Genomic DNA, 25,436 nt, shown 5'->3' on the forward strand with positions numbered 1-25,436 from the left:
CATAGTCTGGAGAAAGCGGAAGATCCATTCTTATCCTGCAACAGATAACTCAGGGAAGAGAGCCAGGCTATTTAAAGCTATCTGATCTGCAGATACATAGTTCTCCAATGTGTCCATGCCAAGTGTTGCCACGTACTGGAGGGGAAGGCAGATGGCCTTTATGCAGCAGGTTGAACCAGCTACCAGTTAGGAACACGGGAAGCTCATCTTACACAGAATCAAACCTTTGGTGCGAAAAGCTCAGCACCGTCCGTATCTGCAGTTCTCAAGCTTCTATTGGCGGACTATCTGAAAACTGCAGAGGATCTTGGTGTACCACTTTATACCAGCTAGCTGACAAAATGCAACCAATTCAAACGATAGGTGGCATTTACCTAAAACCACAGTTAAATTAATGGACATTAAGTTTGTTGTTGTTGTTTAGTCGTGTCCGACTCTTCGTGACCCCCCAGGGACCAGAGCACGCCAGGCTCTCCTGTCTTCCACTGCCTCCCGCAGCTTGGTCAAACTCATGCTGGTAGCTTTGCGAACACTATCCAACCATCTCATCCTCTGTCGTCCCCTTCTCCTTGTGCCCTCCATCTTTCCCAACATCAGGGTCTTTTCCAGGGAGTCTTCTCTTCTCATGAGGTGGCCAAAGTATTGGAGCCTCAGCTTCACGATCTGTCCTTCCAGTGAGCACTCAGGGCTGATTTCCTTAAGAATGGATAGGTTTGATCTTCTTGCAGTCCATGGGACTCTCAAGAGTCTCCTCCAGCACCATAATTCAAAAGCATCACTTCTTCGGCGATCAGCCTTCATTATGGTCCAGCTCTCACTTCCATACATTACTACTGGGAAAACCATAGCTTGAACTATACAGACCTTTGTTGGCAAGGTGGTGTTAAATAAACAGGTCGGCTCTGAGAAAAACTTAGCAGAATACCCCATTTGAAGAACCTCTATTTGCACTAAAGGGCAGCGCCTCTTCAAGAATTCAGACAGCAGTCTTTCCCAGCCCCACTGGGAGATGCCAGAGGTTGAACCTGGGACATTCAAAGCACATGCTCCACCAAGAAGTTATGGTCCTTCCCCTTGCAGCTTCTACTAGCATGCATGCACACAAATGGGCTTATGGTGCAACCCTATGCACACTTACTTGACAGAAAGCTCCATAGAACTCAGGAGAACTTGCTTCCAAATGAACATGTGCAAGACCGGGCTTTTAGATGATATTAACTAAAGTACTTGAAGATGCCCCCTCAACCAGTATCCCACCTAGAGTTTTTGCCACAGAAGAGTATGCTAATTTAAGAAGCCAAATTAGTCAAAGATGAAAAGACAGGAGATATTTGTGTCTGTTCAAAGTTGTATGCAACTCGGTGCTATATTTCCTCAAACTACAGATTAGGCACCCTCAGGAGAATGTGGGACACTAGCAAGGATGCTTTATTGCATCTATGCCCAGTTGTGAGCTCCGGTGTGTTTGATGTGGCCTCACTGAAATACTGAACGGAGGGGGAAACTGTAAAGAGACATGAAGTGGCAGAGAGAAAGGACAACACAGGAGTCCAAAGGGAGGAGCGTCACTGAATGTACGCCTGTGAATGTGGAGAGTTAGCAGTAAGTGTTGGGGGTGTGCAAAGCAGGGGGGGCGGCTAGCAACTAAAGAGGTTTAAGAGCCAGACAGGGATTACCCAATGACGTTGGAAAAGTGACACTGATGTGACATTGATGTTCAAATAAGTTTTGAAGGGGGTTGTGCAACTTCATATAGTTCAAACACGGTTATAAGTGTTGCATCTCAGCACAATATCTTAGTTGTGGTGCTGAACGTTTCTCTGACATAAATGGGTCCTGATAAACACAAAGTAGACTTTGGAAATGTGATGATTTATTTAGGTGCTCAAGGAGCGACTCCCCAACATGAACAGACACTCTTATTCTAATGAGCACCGAGATCTACAAACCATTTAGACTGCCGGCACTTTGGAATTAAAGATTTGTAGATGTCAGCAGGACTATGCAGTTTTGCACATACATGCCACTTTGAGGATTGTCACCAGCTTCACTAGAGTTTCAGTCTGGCAGTGTGGTATGTATCTGCATTAAAGTATTCCCTGCAATTGCCATATTTTGAGTACTGCAAATGCTGGAACTGTGACAATGCTTGCTGTAATGAAGTATCAGAACACTGATAAAACCTGATTAGGTTCAACCTGCTGTGGGTTTCTTAAAAGTTCCACTGTCCAGAACAGGGGTGGTCAACCTTTTTATACCCACCGCCCACAAATCCATCTTCCTTGATGGTAAAATTTCCTTACTGCCCACCAGCGCTTGATGGAAGGAGGATTCAGCTTGTGCCATAGAACCCCCTACCGCCCACCTAGAATCCTGAAACGCCCACTAGTGGGCAGTAGGGACCAGGTTGACAACCGCTGGTTTAGAAGCAGAAATATTTACAAACAATCCAACACCAGAGTGGCCCATTTACCTGTCCATGTGAGACATGACGGTTTTTGAGGTATCAGCTCCAGCTTCCTGCAAAAATCGAATGATCTGGAAAGGTGAATCACTGTTCCTGCCAGGGTGGATGATGACAGGGCAGCCAAGCTGTGACTGAGCATGTGCCGTGGCTTGTAGTACTTTGTTTTCACTTTCTGTCAGAGGCCACGAGCAGCCAACTTCTCCTATGACCCCACACTTTATGTCGGTTCCATCAGCTCCATTGAGAATTTCATTAACTATAACCTCTGTCAGCTGTAGAAAATAAACATTATTTTAAGTTCAAACTCTCTGTGCTGCATAGTATCAAAACTTAAGTAAAACAATGTCGTTCCTAATTTCAAGGTTGCCATGGTCAGTATCTTTCGGCCTTCAAATGCCTGAGTGAGCGGGAATGTTTTTCTATTTCTCCTGAAAGTCAATAGACACACCTCACCAAGGATGGCATTGAAAAATGGCAAACCATCACCAAAGGGTGTGGGCAACAGAAACTTAGCTCACACATGCATCCTAAGATACTGTGCATGAGATTGCAGGATGCACTGTGATAACAGCAGCAAACCCACTGGTTTTCAGTTCATTTTCTCATGGAAGGATCTTGCCTTGTCAAGAAAAGCTATTCTACCATAGAGGTGAATTCCTCTGTATCCAACCCAGTGTATTATGCACACACACACACACACACACACACCTAATTCCCAATTTCAAGGCTTCCTATTTTAATTATGTTAAAGGCAAACAACATATCTTGAGGTATCCAGAGGTTGCCAATAAGAGCGCCCAACTTTCAGCACGTTTTGAGACCCACCTGCTCCACAGACATCGCTCGTGTTTCAGGAGAATGAGTGGCACCCACATAAAAGCCAGCACCAGCAATAATATGGACACCAGTTTCTTCCGCAAGCTGCTTTAGGGTCTTCATGTCTCTCCTTATCCCTGTGGTTGTATTTTCCACTATGGTCCCACCACCTGCAGCTTTGAACTGCAGCAGTTCTTCCTTCACAGCACTTGTTTCTTGATGCAGGAGGAGGTTCTCTTTGTGGCTGTAGGGATTCTGTTTCAGCCAAAACAAGTTCTTCATCTCAATGGATGTTTCAGAGAGTGCTTCTTGGCCTGAAGGAGGTGGGTAGTAACAGCAAGTGTAATCCATTGTCAAGTGCTCGTGGGTCATCGTGTAGCCAAGCTGGCTAGGCTCAACAAGGCCCAAAACAGTCTGGACTTTACCCTTCAGCGAAGGCATCTTTAGAAAGGCGTATTCTAGGAAAATAGATAGAAAGATGTTAAAGACCCTTACACCAATTTTGCTCCATGCATCAAAGAGCAGACTAAACTAGTTTCGATGTGAGTTCCCTTCTTTTGGCTGAGAAGGGTGGTTTAGACCACAGTTTAGACCATTGGGTAGGGTTTATTTCGTAATCTTTGATTGTGGTGAGGGATTTTGTAAGGCCTTGGAGCAATATTTTGTATATTGTGGATACCATCCCCCTGCTGTGTCCCTCTGATGTCAGGAGAAGTTTTTCAAAGGTGGTCAGAGGCCTAGTAGTTGCTGCTGTTTTTACTGTTGGGTTATTAAGAAGGTGCGCTGTTGGTGATGGGTCAGCCAAGGTATTTGGGTGTCCCCTAATTTGTCTTATATTTCTGGTGTTGGTATGGGTTTGCCATTTTTGATGTCTATGACAGCAGTGTCTCACACCAAATGTAACTGACCTATAGAAAGGACTCTATGAACTGAGAACAGAGATGTTGTATGAAGGTCTATGAAAATCTTTCAATAAAAGAAATCCTTTAAAAAGAGAGAGAGCAGGCTACACAAAATGAACAAGGATACTTTAGAAGAAACTCAAGATTGGCTGGCATAGCTTGTCCTTCCATCTGAAGATACTTACTAAACATTCTTAAAAGAGTCATCCAGTCTATGTAATGTAGTTATAATGCTGGCCAAATCTTTTTATCAGTGTACAAACTAATGCACACTGATGAGTCAAAGCAAAACTCAAGGCTTTTTGTGAGGGCTTGTCACCAAAACTGGATGACAAGCCTTTTTGTTTTGCAGTCAGTTCAAACATTACTAAGTCTGTATATATGGACTTCCTCTCCCCACCCACCTCCAAGTCTGTAACTTTATAGTCCCAAACACAGTTTCAGAATAGTTTTCAGGCTTTGGGGTACTTTGGGGATAGTGAAGCACAAGCAAGACATCGGTACAGAGAACAGCTGATAAAATAAGTGAATCTAGGTAAGGTGAATTCCTTTTAAATTATTGCCTATACCTCTGTCCTGATACTGAAAGTACTTGCTGGCTGTTTCTGTGGTACAAGGGAGAGGAGAAAAATACGAAGCAATCTTAACATCTTCGCTCTTGCTAGAGCATGAAAACAACCAGTGTATAGTGCTGACCGGGGGGGGGGGGGGGTAGAAATCTTGAGGATGAAATACTGGCTTTTCTCCAGAATTTTAGTTACATTTTTCTTGCTTCGATTCAAAGCCCTATGGGAGGCTCACACTCTGCTATTGTACAATCAAGTGAACCACAAGTCCTTAAAGATTCAGTAAAGCCTAAGTAGTTGGCCTTGCAACAGCAAGACTACCCAAGTGGGAATGCAACCACAGGAAAAGAGATTGGGAATACAGAAAAGGATGCCAGAGCATTAGAGACCTTGCATTTCTAAGTGAAGGGGGGAAAATACATCAATATGCCATTGTGTTAGGCAAGTTGTCATCAAGGATGAGAAAGAAAATCTGTGCAACTCAGGAAAAAAAAAATTAGATAGGAATAATTAAGGAGAGTATGAACTTACAGAGAGCCTTCAGTGCAGCAGACTTTTCCAAGACAGATGCTGTTGCTTTTAGGACACAACTGAGTTATGGATACTAGTGCGTATCATGGAAGCACCATAAATTATGCAAAACAAATGTCTGTATGCAGATTTGTTGAACTTGCACAAACCTTTCTGACAGATGCGTATCAAGGCTTCCTTAGCACCAAAGGTGGATCTTCTTTTCATTAGAAATGAAACATATCGCAGAATTAATAATGGATTTAAAGGAAAACATTATTGCAATTTATTCCAGAGTTCTAAAAAGTCAAGGGCTTAAATAATTAAATAAACAGCAACGTTCGGTAATTCAGTACTCCCTATCAACTGTTAATGTCATTGGCTTTCTCAGCCATTAACCAAAAAAAGTTGGTAATTGCCTGGTTCTTTCACTTTGTCTACCTATATCATTTATCACTAAGAGCCTGATCCCACATGTTTAGTTGTAAGTAGAGCCCACCAAGTGCCATGCAACTTATTCCTAAATAATCAGAGTTGGACTGCAAGCCTAAGTATCAGCGCTGTATGCCAAGGAACCCAGTGTGCATCTTTCCAAGCTGGTGAGATATTATGGTGGATCTGTTTAATGGAGCGCATTTGTTAAGTGATACTGCTCCATTGCCAATTAACATTATTAAGTAAACCTTGAACGTACATTTCCTTACCATTTAAACAAAAGGTAAAGGTAAAGGGACCCTTGACCATTAGGTCCAGTCATGACCGACTCTGGGGTTGCAGTGCTCATCTCGCTTTATTGGCCGAGGGAGCTGGCGTACAGCTTCCGGATCATGTGGCCAGCATGACTAAGCCGCTTCTGGCGAACCAGAGCAGCGCACGGAAATGCCGTTTACCTTCCCGCCGGAGCGGTACCTATTTATCTACTTGCACTTTGATGTGCTTTCGAACTGCTAGGTTGGCAGGAGCAGGGACCGAGCAACGGGAGCTCACCCCGTTGCGGGGATTCGAACCGCCGTCCTTCTGATCGGCAAATCCTAGGCTCTGTGGTTTAACCCACAGCGTCACCTGTGTCCCATAAACAAAATGTAGTGTGGTTTAATTTGATTTTTAATACACAAAGTTTTTAACAAAAGAAATTCCTTCCAGTAGCACCTTAAAGTTTTTAAGCTTATTAGTAAAGCTCCTCCACAGTAGGCTACAGCATTTAAACATCAAGCCTTGCTGCTGCTGCTGCTGCTGCTGCTGCTGTCTGACTGTGTTCAGAGGCATGAGGTCTGCTCTTGCATACCCTCCACTTCTATTTATAATTAACTCCCAACTCTCACTTATTTTTAAGTTTACTTTCCACATTAACACTAAACATAGCTGACTGCCTAGCTCAATTCAGATCTGCCTGATGGTAGATGCAAAGGCTTGAGGATATCTAGTTATAAACTCCAGTCAGCCAAAATCATCAGTTATGAAACAAAATACATGTTTAATGATGTCCAGAGGATAAGACTAACTGGAGCATACATTATTGATTAAACAGAAGCCTTTCCTGTCTGCCTTTTAGCGCATAATACCATAAACATTGGTTTGTTACTGGTAAAAAGCCCTCCAAGCAGATAGTCTGTGGTTCCCCTTCCCTCTGAGAATGCAACAGATAAGCTGGAGTCAAGAGGGCAAAGAGCCCAAGAGGCTCGTTTCTCCAGCAGGCCCATTTTTAGGGCTGCGGAGAAGCAAAGCATCAAATTGGCACCCTTCCATAGCGCCACAGGATGACCTACCCACAGTGTACCACTATAAATATAAAGCACCAACAAATAAGCAAACGGAGTCCGTGTCACCCAGCAGTCGGTGAATGGCTCAGCTGTTTTCTGCGAAACCTCACCTCATGCAGAAAGAACACCTGCCGATTTGCCACTGCATTTATCTCTTGCATAGAATCATATAATACTGCATGGCTTATCTGTGTTAGAAAAAAAATGCTTTTCTTGGGAATGAAAGGGCAGATGTCCTCCTCTAAAGGAAAATATCACTGGAGGATAGAATGAAAAAGGGATTGGAGTCTTAATTGGAAGGGCTCTCAAAAGGTAAAGGGATCCCTGATCATTAGGTCCAGTCGTGGCCGACTCTGGGGTTGCGGTGCTCATCTCGCTTTATTGGCCGAGGGAGCCGGCGTACAGCTTTCGGGTCATGTGGCCAGCATGACTAAGCCGCTTCTGGCGAACCAGAGCAGTGCACAGAAACGCAGTTTACCTTCCTGCTGGAGCAGTACCTATTTATCTACTTGCACTCTGACGTGCTTTCGAACTGCTAGGTTGGCAGGAGCAGAGACTGGGCAACGGGGATTCGAACTGCCGACCTTCTGATCAGCAAGCCCTAGGCTCTGTGGTTTAACCCACAGCGCCACCCGCGTCCCGTCTCAAAAGGTGCTCTAGTCCAAATCACTGCCAAGGAAGGGAATCTGTTGCTACACCATTCCTAATATGGGTACCCTTCCAACCTCTGCTTTAAAATGTCTAACAAAGTAGAGTCTATCACCTTCTTCGGAGGCAATCTGTTCATTGCTGAACAGCGAACGCCACCAGAAAGTTCTTCCTAATGCCTGGTGGAAATTTTCTTTCTTGTAATTTGAACACACTTGTTTAGGCCCTATCCTCTGGAGCAACAGAAACAAATATTTGAAGATGGCTACTATTAATCAGCCCTTCGTTGCTAAACATGCACACTCCTTCAACCCTTTCTCAAGGGATTTAAGCTTCTGTCTCCCTTGCTGTATGTGGGTCAAAGTACTGATTTGTTTATTGAAGGTAAAGAAATATTGCTTTGCTAGCACAGATTCCTGGGTCCAGAAGCAGACAGAAGTTAGGTCACAAACAGTGCTTACAATCAACAAGATTTTCAAGGGGATTTCTCTAGTGCAAAGCATTAAAAGCAAAATACATCTCCTGTACATTCTGATTAAATTTGAGCTGTCTGCCCTGGCTATTAATTGGCTACTTTTGATGGGAGCTAACATTCTGTTAGAGCAGGCTGTAGTTCTGGTGAAAATTCAGTGATCCTACCCATGCTTACAGTCAAGGCAAAGAAGGAAAGAAAGGTTAATGTGATTGCATAACACGGACTGGCTTTCGTCACTTAAAAGAGATGTTCTCATTTTTAAACAAACACCAACTGGGGAGTTAATTAGATTTAAACAATATGCTGAGCTCAACATAACTTATTCTGCATGGCTCCTTTTCATCTCTGATAAAACTACACAGCACAAAAACATTTTAACCACCGAGGTGTGTGTGTTTTTCATCTAGTTTTCTGTAACAATGAAGTCAACAGCTGCCCCACTATTTCAGTTTGGGAGATTCATGGTACTTCTAGCAACTGGTGGGCGCTTGTATGTCTTGAGTAAATAGCATAACCCACGTGCAAGAACTTGCACAATTTGCCTTGAGCACAGATTTCTGCCACTAGATCTCATCCTGCTTCAGAAGTCAAGTTTGCATCATTACATATGCACCGTTTCTCATATGTTGCACCATCTTTGTGGGTTGTTTACTTGCACATACTGTCAAATGCAAATATCAGTAGCTGAACATAACATATGAATCAGCCCAAGTGTGAAACCTCCACACACACCCCAACTACATTCTGTAGTTCTGACTTGACCCAAAATTCCATTGAGTTTCCTATGGATTTTTCCTATAATTAAACACGTACACAGCAGATAAGGGATCAGAAAAACCTGACCCTAAGCCAATACTCACGTTCCTTTTTTTGTCAAGAGAGTCATACTTGAACATGAGAAACTGTATGTAAGGTAACTTAAGAATACTGATGCAAGCACATCCAACTTCTTCTTGGCACAAAGCTTGATTGTGTACGTTACTGGAGAAAAATGTAGAAGCATAGATTTGGAAGGGAACAAAAGGACATATAATCCAAACTACTGCCCCCAAAGAATGATCCATTTGTTCTGACCAACCTGTCATAGATCAGTCTATTCCAGTGTTTTTTTTAAACTCAGTTGCACTGCAGACCACTCTTCTACAGTGTTTGAAATTAGCCAGGCGTCGGCACATTTTGCACCTGGCTATCAGCCACTTGCAACCAAGTGAAGATGCCTGGGCACCAAGATGGCACCTGACATCACCACCTCCTGGAGGTGCATGCCTGGGGAACACTGGATCTTGACTGTTTCCTCACACTAACGCCACAACCTGTAGATTTCTATCAGCTATATTTTATCTGCACAATCAGAAGGGATTTCAGGAACCAAAATGCTTTCTCTGTGCAGTCTCAGCAGGAGCAGTGAACAACATAACAGTGAATGGTTGTAGCTTGTATTCGCTTACCCCACCCCACTGCCCTGCTCACAGTTGTGAAGAATATTTGTGTCACCATTAAGAAAAGGAGGTTGGAATAGGCTAATATATATGTGGACAGTCCCTAGATAAAGCGACTTTTCTTCTTTCAGTTCTCAAACTTCTTAACCTAGCTCAAGCTTGTCATCTGAACAAGCCAGACGTTTAACTGATAATCAACCACAGCCAGTCCATCATTTGAAAAATAAAAGTTTAGAGCTGTCTTGCCTCAAAATGACAATTGCATATTCTGTTTTGGAGACTGCAACCTTGTTTTAAGGAGCCATTTGCTTATATTTCTGAGTTTCTAACACTTCTCTTCTGGCTAGATAGTTCTTTGCAGATCACATTTTCTTATGTTCCAGCCGCCGCATAGGAGGCTACTAAAAGATTTTGAAATTGAAGCTATATTCCTTTCTATTCCAACGAAGCTGCTCTAAATATGTAGGCCCTACATAGTTAGCAGCAAAGGAAGAAGAGAAGCTGGTATTCTTTGCTAGATTCATCCGACAAGACTAATTTGGCAAGTTAACACTCTGATCTAGAAAACCCCACAGACAGAATCAACCTGAAAGCACACCACAAACAATTGATCAGTCACCATAGTTTAACAACCAATTATAAATATAATCCAGAACCATGCCCACAGGCAAAACACTTAGGTGACAGTACTTTTTATTTTCAAACAGGGGTATTAATTTCCAATGAGATTAGAATGGTTCCTCAAATTATTATAGCAGCGCAAACATCTCTCTACCAAATAAGGTTTGTGCCAGTGGAGTAGTGTGAATATCAGCACCGAGTCATTATAATACTTTTGTAAGGAGTACACTCCCTAGGTTAATTTCCTATAGTAATCTCTTATTGCTGTACTATAATAATCGCACACACAGTCTCTGCAGTCATTTCAGCTTGGCAAGCGCATTTTAATGCTGTTAGTCCAGGCTCTCTATAGTGGCATATTAAAAATGCATTTTATTGTAAATGCGATGCAGAACAACAATGCTAAATCCAGATTGCTATGACCCAAAATGCTCAGTACAGGCATGTCCCAGTAGCTATTTGTAGCCTTCTATGGGGTGGAGAGATAATTGCAGCTTGCTCTTTCGGAAAGATGAGTTGTCCTCAATCCCGCCCCACCACCACCCCTGGTACTTTCACAGAGTTATTTACATAGTCGTGCAAAAAGCATGTCTATGCAAAGTATTGTATCTTGGTTTAGAACTGTTATTTCTTAGAGACAGCAGTAAATACTTTAATGGCAGGCATGGCGCTCTGTCACTGACATTTAATAAGACCTGCAAAAAACTGAAATGGCTTGAAGAAATTTCACAGTGGAACTTTACTGTACATATCAGTATGTTAGAAAAGGTGTGAAAAGCAGTGAAATGCAAACTGTGGAATGGAAAAGTCATATTGCGGGAAATTGCTTAATTTTAAAATTGCTTAATTTTAAAATGCTTTAAGTTCAAACAAAACAAGGACCTGCGAGCTCATGGAGACATTACATTTTTTAAAAGTACCATGGGCAGCAGTTTAACTAGCAGAAGTACAACCCCACTAGCAAAATTCTGGAACAATTGCATGACTATGGTTTCATCCTAATGGTGGGAGAATGTTGATGAAGGATAATACACCCCCCCCATCAGTAAGACTATTTGCTGTTTTAGAGGCAAGCCAACAAAACACATGCTCCCCACTGCTGAAGTGATGTGGGACATTCACTGTCAAATAAAATCTTTTTAAAACAATGTAAGGGAGAGAGGAAGTATTGCTTAAGTCTACACACCCACACCATTTTTTTTAAAAAAAGAAAGCAAGCATGCAATAGAAGAGGTAAGTATTCATCCAGAAACCTGTTTTAATAAAACCCAAAATATCCTCTCTTTTTTTAAAGGCCAACTTGCTCAGGTAGGGGGCAAGGGTGGGGAACAGAAACTGTGTCCCTTGTAAGATTAAGACTGCAACCCTATAGCTACTTGCCTGGGAGTAAGCCCCACTGAATTCAGTGAGATTTTCTTCTGTTAGGATGGTGCTGTCAATTAGAGCTCCTTACTTAATGCCACTATGTTTTTCAGCAGCAGCACCCCCGCACTTATACACATTCCACTTGTGTGCAACCATGTTTAAGCAGGTCATCATTAGACAGACAGACAGACAGACAGACAGGTGTTATTTCACTTGGGGCTGCTGCTTGGAAGTGAGCAAGGGAAGGCATACTGGGCTGCTCTGCAGTGAGGGAAGGCATGCCAGGCAGTGGCCTGAGCGAGGGAAGACTTGGGACAGGCTTTCAGACAGCAGCCCCAGCAGCAAGTGAGTTTCTCTCTCTCTTCTCCCTGCACACCATCCCTATTAAAGTGGGGTGCAGGCTACTTTACATGATTTCACTTATGCTCACGGAGGTTCAGAAAGTAACCTCCGCCTAAGTAGGGGGCTGCCTGTACTCCCATAGTTCTAGTTTCTCTCTGTCTCTCCTTAAAGCCAATCCAAATTTGCAGGCCTTCTCAGAACTCCCTGTTTCTTACTCCTGCCAGAACCGCACCATGGCCAAACTACAAGCCTTGTCATGATGCCCAAACCCAGGCTCCCCCACCAAACAAACCACAAGCTGCAATTGGATGACATCAACAAGTCAAAGTTTGTGATTTGTTGCTCCTGCCACAGCACAGCCAGGAGAAGGGAAGGGGGTAAAGTAGGAACTGGCATGTAAATGAGCAAGATGCTCATCACATTAAACAAACCCAAATGGAGCCCCCGAAATGGGGTAAAGTCAACCTGTCAACACATTTATTGAACCAGCCAACAGACCTCCAAATAAAACTTCTGCAACTGTTAACATGCACAAATGAGATACAGAATCAAAAAATCTATTGATGAATAAGACAAAGTTGTTACATTTATTTGGATGCAGATGTAGCTTGCTCTCAACAGGAATTTTGCTACAGTTTCTGTAATAAACTTATTTGTATCAGAAAGAATGGTTGGGGAAAACAAAGTACACATATCCTTCTAGGATACAAAATGATTACTGGATCAAGCAATTCTTTCCAGAGATTTCTATAAAGGTTGCAAAACAACAACATGGCTTGCTGTTTCTATTTATTCTGAGCCACAGGGACATAACCTTATCAGAGAGTTTCCCTAAATCCAAAGCAGAGGAAAGGCTGAAACCGAATGGTGCAGCACCTGCAGAAAGTGCCAGGTTCAATTTTTTGCATCTCCAGGTAGGGCTGGGAAAGATTCTGGTCTGAAAACCTGGAGAGCCACTGTAAATCAGGGTTGACGGCATTGAGCTACTTGGAAAATTGGTCTTCCTCATTATATGCAGCTTCCTATGTTCTCATCTCCCTTATAGTAAATTAAATAACTCCATATTTTGCTGGGACTGCAAAAACAAGGGGGATATTGGTAGGATGTCCAGATGCCAAAGACAGGGCTCCTGCAACTCTTATAGTTGTAGACAAGAGGGTATTTTCAGCAGATAGACTAAGCTACAACTGAAATTCCTTCTTCTGCATCCTATTTGTTAGATTATGTTTGGCTTGACTTAAGTCACAAGCTGTGCAATTCTGGAGTAATGTTCAGCAGAAAGTAGGCTAAACGTATCTACTCAAATGTAAGTCCCACTGAGTTCAAGGGAACTCAATCCTACAATTCTCCCAAGTTTTTGTAGGATTGCAGCGGAATGGCAGAAAGCACACCAGCTGCGAAGAGATATATCACATTTCACCCTTTGTCATAAACTGAAACATTTCACTCTCTCAAACACTGCAGAGTTCCTTTTGACTGGGAAGAGAGACAATGAGTCCCAGATCTGGTTTAGCCAGAGTACTTGAAGGTTCTCTTTAGCAGGACTGCATCCATTTAACAACCAAATGAACCAGAAGTAGCAAAGAAATGGTAACACTCAGAGTGAAAATATATTTGGCTATAGAAATCAAGATGGCACAAATTTATTTCCTCCTAAGTTAGAAACTTTTCTCTGAATTCTTAGCCAGACTGAAATAGTACAATTCGAACAAACAATGAATTATTTGCTTATGGTTTAATATTTAATTCCTGTAGGTAATGCTAACAGCTGGCTATTTGGGACAGTATGTTAGGTTTCCAAAGAATAACATGGAGTCATTTGAAAAAATTAAGAGCCAGCCAGAAGATCTGCACTGAATCAGATAATGAAACAAATTGATTCAGTTCCTTCAAAGGGCTTCTTATTCCCTTTTCCTCTCTGGCACAGCACTCATCCTGGATTTTTCTTCTCTAATGGACTTTGTGACCACTATTTTCTTCTTTCTAACTATGGTCAGAAGCAGTCAACTTTGTGTGCACTGCATTAGCCGCTAATTTTATGAGTTAATTCTGGTCACCTTTACAAAATGTAATTAAACATCTGACTGCCACTGTTGCCACCTCTAATTAAAACAGCAGAAGTGATTGTGACAATGGTGTCACTACGGAAAACAGTATGTCCATTAAATCTTCTAATGTAGGAAAGAGATTAATAATAACAATTGACATTTATATAGCCTGTTTAATACAACACCACTTGACAGGAAAACACAAAAGTCCGTATCACAGGTTTTGCTTCCACCATCCCTGAAGCATAGCCACATAGTGCAAAATCTTGTTTGTGTTGGAGACTTCCGGAGGCGGCGCGTTCGGTAATGGCTGCCTGCTCCTTGTAAGGAGAGGGGAGCTCCGCTGAAAACGGGTCGTCCGCTACGGCGAAGCGGAGACCCACCTAGGAAAACCACAGGGGGTAGGAGCCTGTGGTCCTGAGACCCGGCGGGTGCCAGAAGCAGCCCCTAAAACGTTGAAGGGACCCCGTAACGGGGCTCCGGATTCGCGGAGGGGGTAGCGGCACTGAGGGTCGTTTCGCAGTCAGCGGAGCGAAGCCGCGCTGCTGTTGCCGATCAGCGCTGACCTTTCTTCCTGAAAACTTTAATTTTGGAAAACTACAACCCGTGAGTAATTGGAACTTTACAAATTTTAAGAATATTTAAGAGATTTTGAATTCGGCTGAAAGCGGAGTGACGAGAAACAGGAAGTCCGTCTTCCGGCAAAGCTTACAGATCAAAGGCAAAGGAATTGACAGGCTGGATGCTTTGAAATGGACTTTAAAGTGGAAGTATTATGCGTCTGACAGCACTGAGGTTTGAAAGGAAAGGCAAGTTTTCTAACTAATCTATTTTAGAGTGTGGAAACAATTTGGGAACCTCCTCCCCTGGTGGACTCTAAAGTTTAAGACCCAGCCTAGGGGTGGCAGGGGAAAAGAATGTCCTTTGCTGATACAATTTATAAAACAGATACATAGAGGCAATTTTGGACTACATAACTAAGTAACTGTATCTTGTGCCCTGAGAGGTGATACGTGTGGCAACTTTGGAAGGGCTCTGCCAGTGGGAAAAATTTTAAGGACTATTGGAAAGTTATTTAGCTGCAGGAGCGTTAATGGCGACTATAACTTTTTTCCTTTCTGAACTTCAACTGTACTCCCTCCAACTATACTCCCTCTAGTGGAGACTGGGATTTATAATTCCTTGGGAACTAACTTTGTTTTGTCTCTCCGCTGCTGTTATCTACACTGAGGCCTGTCCTTCCCTTGGAACTTTTGACAGTTTGACCTTGACTCATAGACAGGTGGGGAATGAGTGGCCAACCGTCAACAAGATCTAAAACGAAAGCAACAAAAGGCCAGCTGGTGCAAACAACCCTGACCTCTCAGTCACGTAGATCATCAGTTCCTGCTATACTGAAGGGAATTGAACTTCCAACAGTAGCTGAACTAAAAGGAACTGAGCCTTCAGCAACAGCTGAATTTAAGGGAGCTGAACAACCAGCAACTGAGGATATGGCTGCAGGTGGATCTGATGTACTTCTGAAGGAGATGTTACAACAATTTGCAATTTTAAATAAGAAGGTTGATGACCAAACAGCAAAAATTGACTTAGCCACATCCTCTATTACAAAGCTATCTGAACAAGTGGCTCAGCATTCACAAACAATTGGCAACCTAAAAGACGCTACGTCTGAGAACCGGAAACTGGCCGAAGCTGCGAACGAAAAAGCTGACCAAGCAATTCAAAAAGTGGATGAATTGAAAGGAGAGGTAAGGCCACTACACAAGCACATCAGTGACCAGCAGGCCTACCTGTCTATGGTGGAGTTGAGAAACAGGGAAAATAATTTAAGATTACGCTCTATCCCAGAGATTGAAAAAGAAGACTTGACTGGCTTTCTGACAGCAGAATTCTCCAAATTTTGGGGAATAAAGGAAGACGAAGATTTTAAAATAACAACGGCATTTAGACTGGGAAGTGTTACCAGAAAGGACAGACCCAGAGATTGCTTGATCATTTTAAAGACTAAACAGGAGAGAGACAAAATACTTGACCTTCATTTTAAGAAATCACTTGAGATCCAGGATAGAAGAGCGGAAATTTATAAGGATATACCAAAACAACTACTGGATCTCAGGGCCATCTACACTGACCTAGCAAGACTCTTGAGAGGCAACGGAATACCTTACAGGTGGGAGTTCCCACAAGGCTTATCATTTAAATACAAAGGAAAGAAGGTTAGAATTAAGTCAAAAGAGGACAACCAGAAGTTCCTGCACGACAACGGAGAAGATCTTCAGAAGGGAATAGCAGTTCCTTGGCCTCTGCCACAGCCTGGATTGGAACCAACACCATCCCCCTCGGATCCGGACAAAAAGGAGGACACCCCATAAAGAGCAACAACAGATAGATACAGGATGTCTCTGCAGCTGTACAGTTGGAACATTAATGGTGCAAATTCCCCGGAAAAACGAAAAAGGATCTTTCATATTTTGAAAAAGGAAAATCTAGATATAATCTGCTTGCAAGAAACGCATGTGACTAGGCTCCATAGGAAAGTACTAATTAACAAAAGACTAGGCCAAGAATTTATTTCATCAGACAAAGTAAAAAAGAGGGGCCTGGTGATCTACGCAAAGGAGAACCTAGCACCGAAATTTTTGTTTAAAGATGAGCAAGGGAGAATTTTGGCAATCGAAATACAATCTCAAGGAGAAAAAGTTTTGATATTAGGAATTTATGCACCAAATGAGGGGAAAGCTGAATTTTACAAGAAGCTACATGAGACACTACTGGACTATCTGGACTACTCGAACATCATTATGATGGGAGATATGAATGGGGTGGTCTCCACTTTGATGGATAAGTCACAAAATCAAACAACTAAGGACGGCAGACTACCGAAAACCTTTTTTGAACTGACTGACAATATGGATTTGATTGACATTTGGCGGACAAGGAACCCCCTAGGTAGAGAGGGAACATTCTTTTCTGAGGCCCACTCATCATGGACGAGAATCGACCAAATTTGGACAACTAGAGGGCTGGCACCGAAGACTACAAGAGTGGAGATCTGCCCAAAGACTTGCTCCGACCACAACGCCCTGAAAGTGGAATTAAGACTTACTTCAGCCGGTTCCTTCAGATGGAAAATGAATGACACCCTCTTTAGAGATCAAGAGATCGTAAAGAAGGCCCAAAAAACTTTAAAGGATTATTTTGAAATCAACTTGAATACTTCAGTGGAGAAAAGAACAATCTGGGACGCCAGTAAAGCTGTAATGAGGGGGTTTCTGATACAACAAAACTCAATTAAGAAAAAACTCTGGAATGGGAAAAAGGATAAAATATTGGAGAAGATAAGAGATGGAGAGAAAAGGTTGAGATCTAAACCAAAATCCAAAGAGATCTTGCGTGAAATTAAATTCCATCAGGCACAATATTTGAAGTTGATAAATCAAGAAGTGGAATGGAAAATTAAACAAATGAGACAAAGATCCTTTGAGTCAGCAAACAAATGTGGGAAACTGCTGGCATGGCAGTTGAAAAAAAGACAGAAACTTAATTACGTTACCAATCTAGAGGTGGAAGGGAAAAATATCCAGAAACCAGGTGAAATTAGAAAGTGTTTCCAGAAATACTTCAAAAAGTTGTATACACAAGGGCCTGAGGAAGTGTCTGAGATGGAACGATTTTTGAAACTCAATGGCTTACCAGAACTGTCTCAGGAGAAGAGATCAATCTTGGATTGCAAAATAACACAACAGGAAATGGAGGATGCCATTCAGAATATGCAGTTGGGCAAATCTCCAGGCCCAGATGGGCTTACCTCCAAATACTATAAGACATTAAAAGACTATTTGATTCTACCACTAATGGAGGTTTGCAATCAGATTATGGGGGGAGGAAGGGCACCGGAAACGTGGAAAGAAGCTTTCATCACATTGATACCCAAAGTGGAAACTGAAAAGACTCAACTTAGGAATTACCGTCCCATCTCACTCCTAAATGTGGATTATAAAATATTTGCAGACATTTTGGCAAGTAGACTGAAAAAGGTGTTAAATGAAGTAATTCATAAGGACCAAGCAGGCTTTCTTCCTGGCAGGCATTTGTTTGACAATACTCGGAATATTATCGATATTCTGGAACTTTTACAAACAAATATTAACACTAAAGCAGTGTTAATCTTTATTGATGCCGAGAAGGCCTTTGACAATATTTCTTGGAAATTTATGAAGAAAAACTTGGAAGGGATGGGAGTGGGACGAGGGTTTGAAAATGGTATAGAAGCAATTTATTCAGAACAAAAAGCTAAGTTGATAGTGAACAATGTGGTGACAGAGGAGTTTTATATTGAAAAAGGAACACGCCAGGGGTGCCCCTTATCCCCCCTATTATTTATATCAGTCCTGGAGGTTTTGCTGAACATGATCAGGAGGGACCGGCAAATACAGGGGATTACGGTCGGAGTGAAACAATATAAACTGAAAGCATTTGCAGATGACTTAGTAATAACATTACAGGAGCCAGAATCTAGTACAAAAAGAGTTCTGGAACTGATACAAGAATTTGGTCGGGTGGCAGGATTTAAGTTGAACAAACAAAAAACCAAAGTTTTGGGGAAAAACTTGACGCCTTTAGAAATAGAGGGGTTTCAGAAGGAAACAGAGTTAACTGTGGTTAAGAAAGTGAAATACCTGGGGGTAAACTTGACGCCTAGAAATTTGAATTTGTTTAAGGACAATTATGAGAAATGCTGGTCAGAAGTTAAGAAAGATTTGGAAACTTGGTCGAGACTGAAGCTTTCCTTGCTGGGCCGAATTGCTGCTGTCAAGATGAATGTTTTGCCAAAAATGTTGTTTTTATTTCAAACCTTGCAGGTCGTGGACAGAGTGGAATGTTTTGGAAAGTGGCAGAGGGATATCTCAAAGTTTGTCTGGCAGGGCAAAAAGCCCCGAATAAAGTTCAAAATACTAACTGATGCAAAAGAAAGAGGGGGGTTTGCCCTGCCAGACTTAAGGTTATACTATGAGGCGGCAGCCTTCTGCTGGTTGAAAGATTGGATTCTATTAGAGAATACAGATGTCCTAGACCTGGAAGGTTTTAACAACTCGTTAGGATGGCATGCTTATCTGTGGTACGGCAAGGCAAAAACACATGGAATGTTCAAAAACCATATTGTCAGGAAAGCAATTTTTATGGTCTGGCAGAAATACAAAGACTTACTTGAAAGTAAGACTCCGAGGTGGTTATCACCAGTGGAGGCTAAGGCGTGGAAAAAACCCAATATGGAGACCGGCTGGCCGAAATATTGGGAACTAATAGAAAAAGTAGGTGACAATTGGAGGTTGCGGAGCTTTGAAAATTTAAAAGATAAGGTGCGAGATTGGTTTCATTATGCCCAAATTAACGAGGTGGTTAAGTTGGACAAAAAAACAGGATTCCAGGTGGAAAAATCGAAACTTGAGACAGAATTGTTAGAACCAAAGACCAAGGTTTTATCGAGAATGTATAACTTGCTGCTTAAGTGGAACACCCAGGATGAGACAGTTAAATCAGCCATGATAAAGTGGGCTCAGGACATTGGTTACAATATCATGTTTGAAGACTGGGAAAGGTTATGGACCACCGGTATGAAATTTACGGCATGTAATGCCTTGAAAGAAAACATTATGAAAATGGTATACAGGTGGTACATGACCCCAGTCAAGCTTGCTAAGATATACCATTTGTCTGATAATAAATGTTGGAAGTGCAAAGAGGCTGAAGGAACATTCTTTCACCTTTGGTGGACTTGCCCAAGAGTGAAGGCCTTCTGGGAAATGATCTACAACGAGTTAAAAAAGGTGTTTAAGTACACCTTCCCTAAAAAACCGGAGGCCTTCCTCTTGGGTATTGTCGGCCAAAAGGTTTTAAAGAAGGATAGAACGTTTTTTATGTATGCTACCACTGCAGCAAGAATTTTGATCGCCAAACACTGGAAGACTCAAGATTTACCCACGCTGGAAGAGTGGCAAATGCAACTGATTGACTATATGGAATTGGCCGAAATGACTGCCAGAATCCGAGACCTGGGAGAAGAAGCAATGGAGGAGGACTGGAAAAAATTTAAGAATTACTTGCAAAAATTTTATAAGTTATATGAACTATAAAATGATGCATAATTTGAAATGCTAGCCCCAGCAATGAGAATGCAACATTTACGGAATTGGATAACATTATTGAAAGAATCAATGTTTAAATGTTAAAAATGATAATATATTCTGTTTTTAGAGTAAATGGACAACAAGGGATTTAAACTTAAACTGCAATTGAAAGTATAAAAGAAACACACGAAACAAGGTTATAATTTGCTGATAAATTTATTGTTAAGAATGCATTGTGCGGGAGATGCGGGGAAGCTCGATAGAAATAAGTTGTTGAAAGGTTATGATTCTTTGTATTTGCTTTTTGTTTTTTTTTTTCTTTCTTTTGTTTTTTTCTGCCTATGTCTGAAAAAATGCAATAAAAATTATTTAAAAAAAAAAAAAAAAACAAAATCTTGTTTGTGTTTACTCAGAAGTAAGTCCCACACTGTGTTCAGTGGGGCTTGTTGAGGATTGCAGACTTAATCTATTGAAAGCAGTGATCAGACAACAGCTTAGGACAGAAAATCGAAAAGGATCATAAAAGCTGTAGGGAGAATCAAGGTGAAAGAAAAGGAACTGCCTGTTCCTGTTTGATCTGTTCCTTTGGAACACGTTGTACCTCTTTGTTTCTACATCCCATTCATGACTATCATCCCACCAGGTTTCAGGAATGCAAGTTCTTCTTGCTCGCTTCCCATGCTCTGTGCATTTGTGTAGAGACAACTGAAACAATGAAACATTCCTCCAAACACTGTTGCCTCTGTCCCCCTCTGATGGGAGTCCCTTGCTACAACCACATCTCTTCCTTCTCTGAGGAGTGACAAGAATCGTTCTGCTCACTGCACCTTCCACAGCCATCTCTGTTATTGCTCCTCGGGCTGAGAATCAGGTGAGAGCATGGAATCAATTTTGCAAAGACACCATCTGCCCTGCACTGTGAGGAGGAAGAGAAGGAGGGAGGGAGGCACAGACAATATCAGGGCCAGCTCCTGTTGGGCTGCATACCACCACCCTGCCAACTTACTGGCTGGGGTCAGCAGATATTGTTAAGAGGTCCTTCAGCATTAGTTTTAGGATCTTTGACAACATTAAACACTTTAGCATTATTATTATTAATTTTCTTCAGGCACACATTTGTGCACAGTATATTTTAATTACAGACTGTCCAACAAACCCAATATGTTTTGCTTCTGTCCTTCAGCTCTCATTGTTGCTTCCCTCCTATTCTAGACAACAGGCACAGCAATCAAACTTCCCTCGAATTCTGGAGCTCTCAGGGCCTTTACAGACAAACATTTTTAGAATAACTTGCATGGAATACTCATGGGAAACATTAAAATGATGATAATAATACTGGTTTTCCAGTTCCAACATAATGCTTTCCATAACATTATCCTAAGAGAAATTCTTCCCAAAGCAATCCCAGGAAAGACAGCATGACATCAGAACAGCTCTTAATCTTATGTCATAGGATATCGATTTTATGGGCCACGTTATCTATATACAAAAAGATGACAATGGTAGATATCTAGTCTAGTCAGGGCACCTGTTTTCCAATGTTATCCACAAGGGCAGCATTCAATCAAGGAGTCAAGGTTGTAGCTTTTCCATTTATCTGCACCTCTGACTCTCATGGTGGCTGAAACTGAAGAAGTGCTAGCTAGAACAGAAGCATTTGGTCCTGACGCAAAACCTGTTGTTGACATACGAGTACTTACAAAATCATTAATAATAGCAAGCAGCTTTGTTCATTACACTACCATTCATCTTCATGTGACTCAGAGTGTGTCCATAATTCAGCTACCAGATCTTGCATTCTGCGAAAACCCTGCCTATCCTACCAACGTCATCGCTTTCCAGGACAGAAAGGCAGTCATCTATTCCAGGCAAACCATGGGGCTATAGCCAGTGACAGCTAGTTTGTCAAATCCCAGCTATGTTCAACTGCAAGCATTACCCTAACTCATCATGTCCAGTAAGTAGTCTGCTGCTCTGGACAATCCCAAAGCCTGAACAGATAATGGGGACAATGAAAGGCTGCTGTGGGTCTCAGCACTGGCTCCTGACATCACCTGCAGGGGCTGTGAAGCAGCAGATCTGCCCTGGCAGGGAACCCAGGAGCCTCAGCTGGCAAGAAAGTGGGGTGGCTGCAGCAGCCCCAGTGGCTTCCAAATGCCGCTGGCAGGCAACACAACTGGGGGGAATAGCTGAGGCAGACGAGCATAAAAGGACTGAGTGAAAGGTGGAGGAAGAGAACCACACGAGTGGGCGGCATGCAAGAGAAAGCATGCAAGATGGTCCATGAAGAAAGAACGAGGACAGCCATAGGGAGAAAGAGAAGGACAGTAGAAATAAGTAGGTAGGGACAAAAACCTGGAGCTGGGTCTGCCTCCACCACTTGGGCACAACAATACCACTTACTTCTTACTCCACTGTGAATTTGGTAAAGGTAAAGCCTGACCATTAGGTCCAGTCATGGCAGACTCTGGGGTTGCGGCACTCATCTCGCTTTATTGGCTGAGGGAGCCGGCGTACAGCTTCCGGGTCATGTGGCCAGCATGACTAAGCCGCTTCTGGTGAACCAGAGCAGCACATGGAAACGCTGTTTACCTTCCTGCCGGAGTGGTACCTATTTATCTACTTGCACTTTGATGTGCTTTCAAACTGCTAGGTTGGCAGGAGCAGGAACCGCTTGACAAATAATCACTTATGATTACATTTTGATCACTACATTTTCATCAGTTGCATGCTTTAATTACTTTGGGGGGGGCAGGACTGGTAAAATAAGAGCTTACACACACACACACACACACACACACACACACACACCAATCCTGTTACAGTGGGTTACAGCATAAATTCTAATTAGTGCTTTTGAGGAACATACACAAAGCACTTTGTAAGCACGGTAATCCAGATTCTTACAATATCTTCACAGCAGTTTATGACGATTGCAGGTTCATAACAAACTAACAACAATCTCTGCAATTCCAGATTAGGTTTTAAAAAGGAGGGGGAAAGTACGACCCAAAGTCCACCGCGATGAGAAAAGCCACGAAGAGATCCCTGCGCTCACCGCCACTAAGCTGGTGGCAATGAAAGGCCTCAACCCCGCAAATACAGTATATCCGAGGGGACTAGTTACATGCATAGAGAATCGAGCAGCGGGGCCGGGGACCCTTCAGCCGGGTTTCGCGCCCTTTTATTAAACCCTGGGCGGGGAGAGAGCCGAGTCCCTACCAAACAAAGCAGGCGAGACTGACAAAAGCGGCGCCCTACACTTCCCGCCTTGCTAGCGCGGGTGGGGCTCGCAAGGCCCCTAAAAGAAACTGATTCTTCACTCCTTTTTCTCCAGGCTCACCCACCGTCCCAGGTCACTCTCTGCTGCTGCTGCTGCTGCTGCTGCTGCTGCTGCCGTCGCCCTCGCAGCTCCCCTCCCTGCAAGGAAGTGGACTTCACTCCGGAGCAAGAGGGCCCCGCTCGTCTCGCCGCGCCTCTCCGCCTCCTGAACTCCGCCCTTCTCCTGGGCCAACCAGGGCGGCAGCTGAGGCCCCAGGCCGGAGCCTGCCCGGGGAGGCGATTCCCGCCTAAAGCTGGAGTTCCCTTCTGCTCGCCTCAGGACCTGTCAGAAAGCGGCGCGCCCGTAGGAAGGGAAACGCCAAGGCGGCCTCAGGGAAACCCCAGTTAAACCCGCAGGAATTTAACTTTGCCTTGCAAACCACCCGATCTTATGCACGTTTACTGAGGGAGCCCGCAGCAGGGGAAGAGCTCCGTGCACCCTCTCGCCATGCGGACAAGAAGGAAGCCACACTCGTCTCTCCCTCGCCATATGCGACAGGTGCTGTGACGATCAGCAAGGAATTAAGCTGTGGACACGTCACGGGCGCAAAAGGCAGCCGGCTTGTTCTTTTCCCCAATTCGAATCCAAGCTGCTTGTTAACCTGTTTTAGGGTCTGAAATATACTCGGAGTCGAGAGTGGATTTCATGCTCTTTATTCAGCTCATAGTGGTGAGGAGGAATGGAAGTTCCCCCAAAATATCTGCTTTATATACATTATTTACACAATGGGCTGCACGTGATTGGCTAATTCCGGGATTCTCCTGTAGGCCAATCAGGTTGTGGATTCACTTCCACCTGGAGCTGGATTGGGTGGCTCCTGCGCACCAATCATACTGCTGCATTGTTCTAGGACCAATCAGACTGCTGCATTTTGGATCCTATTCAACTCAGTACATAACAGGATCCAAGCCCATTTGGCACAATTCTCCCCTCCCGTTGAAGCCCCCCCCCCCAGCTCCATCCCATATTATTGCTGCCAATTAGCTTGGAATCCGGATATGTACAACGTGGGGCTCATATGCACAACTGAACATGACATTCTGCAGAAGAGAGCACCCTAGGCATGGGCATAGCTGGGGGGGCAGGGGGGAAGCTGCCCCCCACATAATCAATACAATACAAATATGAGGTGCTGCCCCCCCTAACAAAAGGTTGCACCCCCTAACAAAAATCCTGCCTACACCCATGATCCCTAGGTATGCCATCTTAACAGGCAGCCTGATCTGCACAGTGTCAGGGCAAAAGGCAATCTTTAATGAGAACAAAACAATAAGTGCTACGTTAATCAGTGCCTTGTAAACTCGGTGGCATTTTATATAACCAAACACCAACAACAGTTTTAGAGCTTTAAGTGCATTGTGCATCTAGAAGCAAAGCAAAGGAAAACCGAAAGATTTAGAAAACAGCCATGATAAAAATGGTTTTACACTTCACATAAAGAACATTTCCTGTGGCATCATGTTCACCTTAATCCAGTTTGGTGAGGTTGCATGGCCAAAACCTGCAATGTGCTCAAGATGCTGTTGCGTGGCAGGTGTGGAACATAAATTAAGCATATGAAGCTATTGCAGGTACTTTCACAGCATGTATGTTAACATAATGTGTTGTCAGAAGGCGAACAGATGGATCTGAAATGATTTAGATCAGTTGAAACTGAAATTTCTCAAGCTGGTGTCCTAAGACTATACTGTACTAAATTGAATTTTAACTGTGACAGGGTACTCGTGTGAGGCCTTTTATAATATCATACTTTGTCCTTATCTGACTTGATCCAGAGAGACAAGCCTGTTAATACTTCATTAGCACAGCAAGGTTGCGAGGGGGGGGGGGCAGGAGCAAGATGGGAAGACCTGCGGTGGGGAGAGAGGAGTAGAACTTTGAGCCTTCACTTTCAGGCTGAAGTTCGTTAACTTTGATATGTATTATATTTCTATTTCTAGTAGGGGGTGGTTATTGGGTTGTTGTTGTTTTTATTTTGATTGTTTATTTTGTGGTTTTCTATTTTGATTTTATTCCATGAACTA

At 43.0% G+C, this 25,436-nt stretch overlaps 1 protein-coding gene across 4 annotated transcripts in view; it reads right to left on the minus strand.

The window, feature by feature from the left end:
- PTER (phosphotriesterase related) overlaps positions 1–23,632 on the minus strand; it is a 32,443-nt gene extending 8,811 nt beyond the window's left edge. For 2 of the 4 annotated variants that reach the window (XR_013394798.1, XM_028749918.2), the window contains exons 1-3: positions 23,434–23,499; positions 3,293–3,741; positions 2,474–2,739 (exon numbers count right to left, since the gene is read on the minus strand). Coding sequence is in view for 3 of the 4 variants with exons in the window: in XM_028749918.2 (XP_028605751.2) it covers positions 2,474–2,739; positions 3,293–3,724 (698 nt within the window). In the remaining variant the exon portion in view is untranslated. Of the gene's footprint in view, positions 1–2,473; positions 2,740–3,292; positions 3,742–5,431; positions 5,473–23,433 lie in introns of those variants that run through there. The other 2 variants (XM_028749917.2, XM_028749916.2) reach the window with 2 other exon arrangements.
- Positions 23,633–25,436: the final 1,804 nt, after the last annotated feature.

The sequence above is a fragment of the Podarcis muralis genome, chromosome 12 (assembly GCF_964188315.1).
Source record: "Podarcis muralis chromosome 12, rPodMur119.hap1.1, whole genome shotgun sequence".
NCBI classification, from domain to species: domain Eukaryota; kingdom Metazoa; phylum Chordata; class Lepidosauria; order Squamata; family Lacertidae; genus Podarcis; species Podarcis muralis.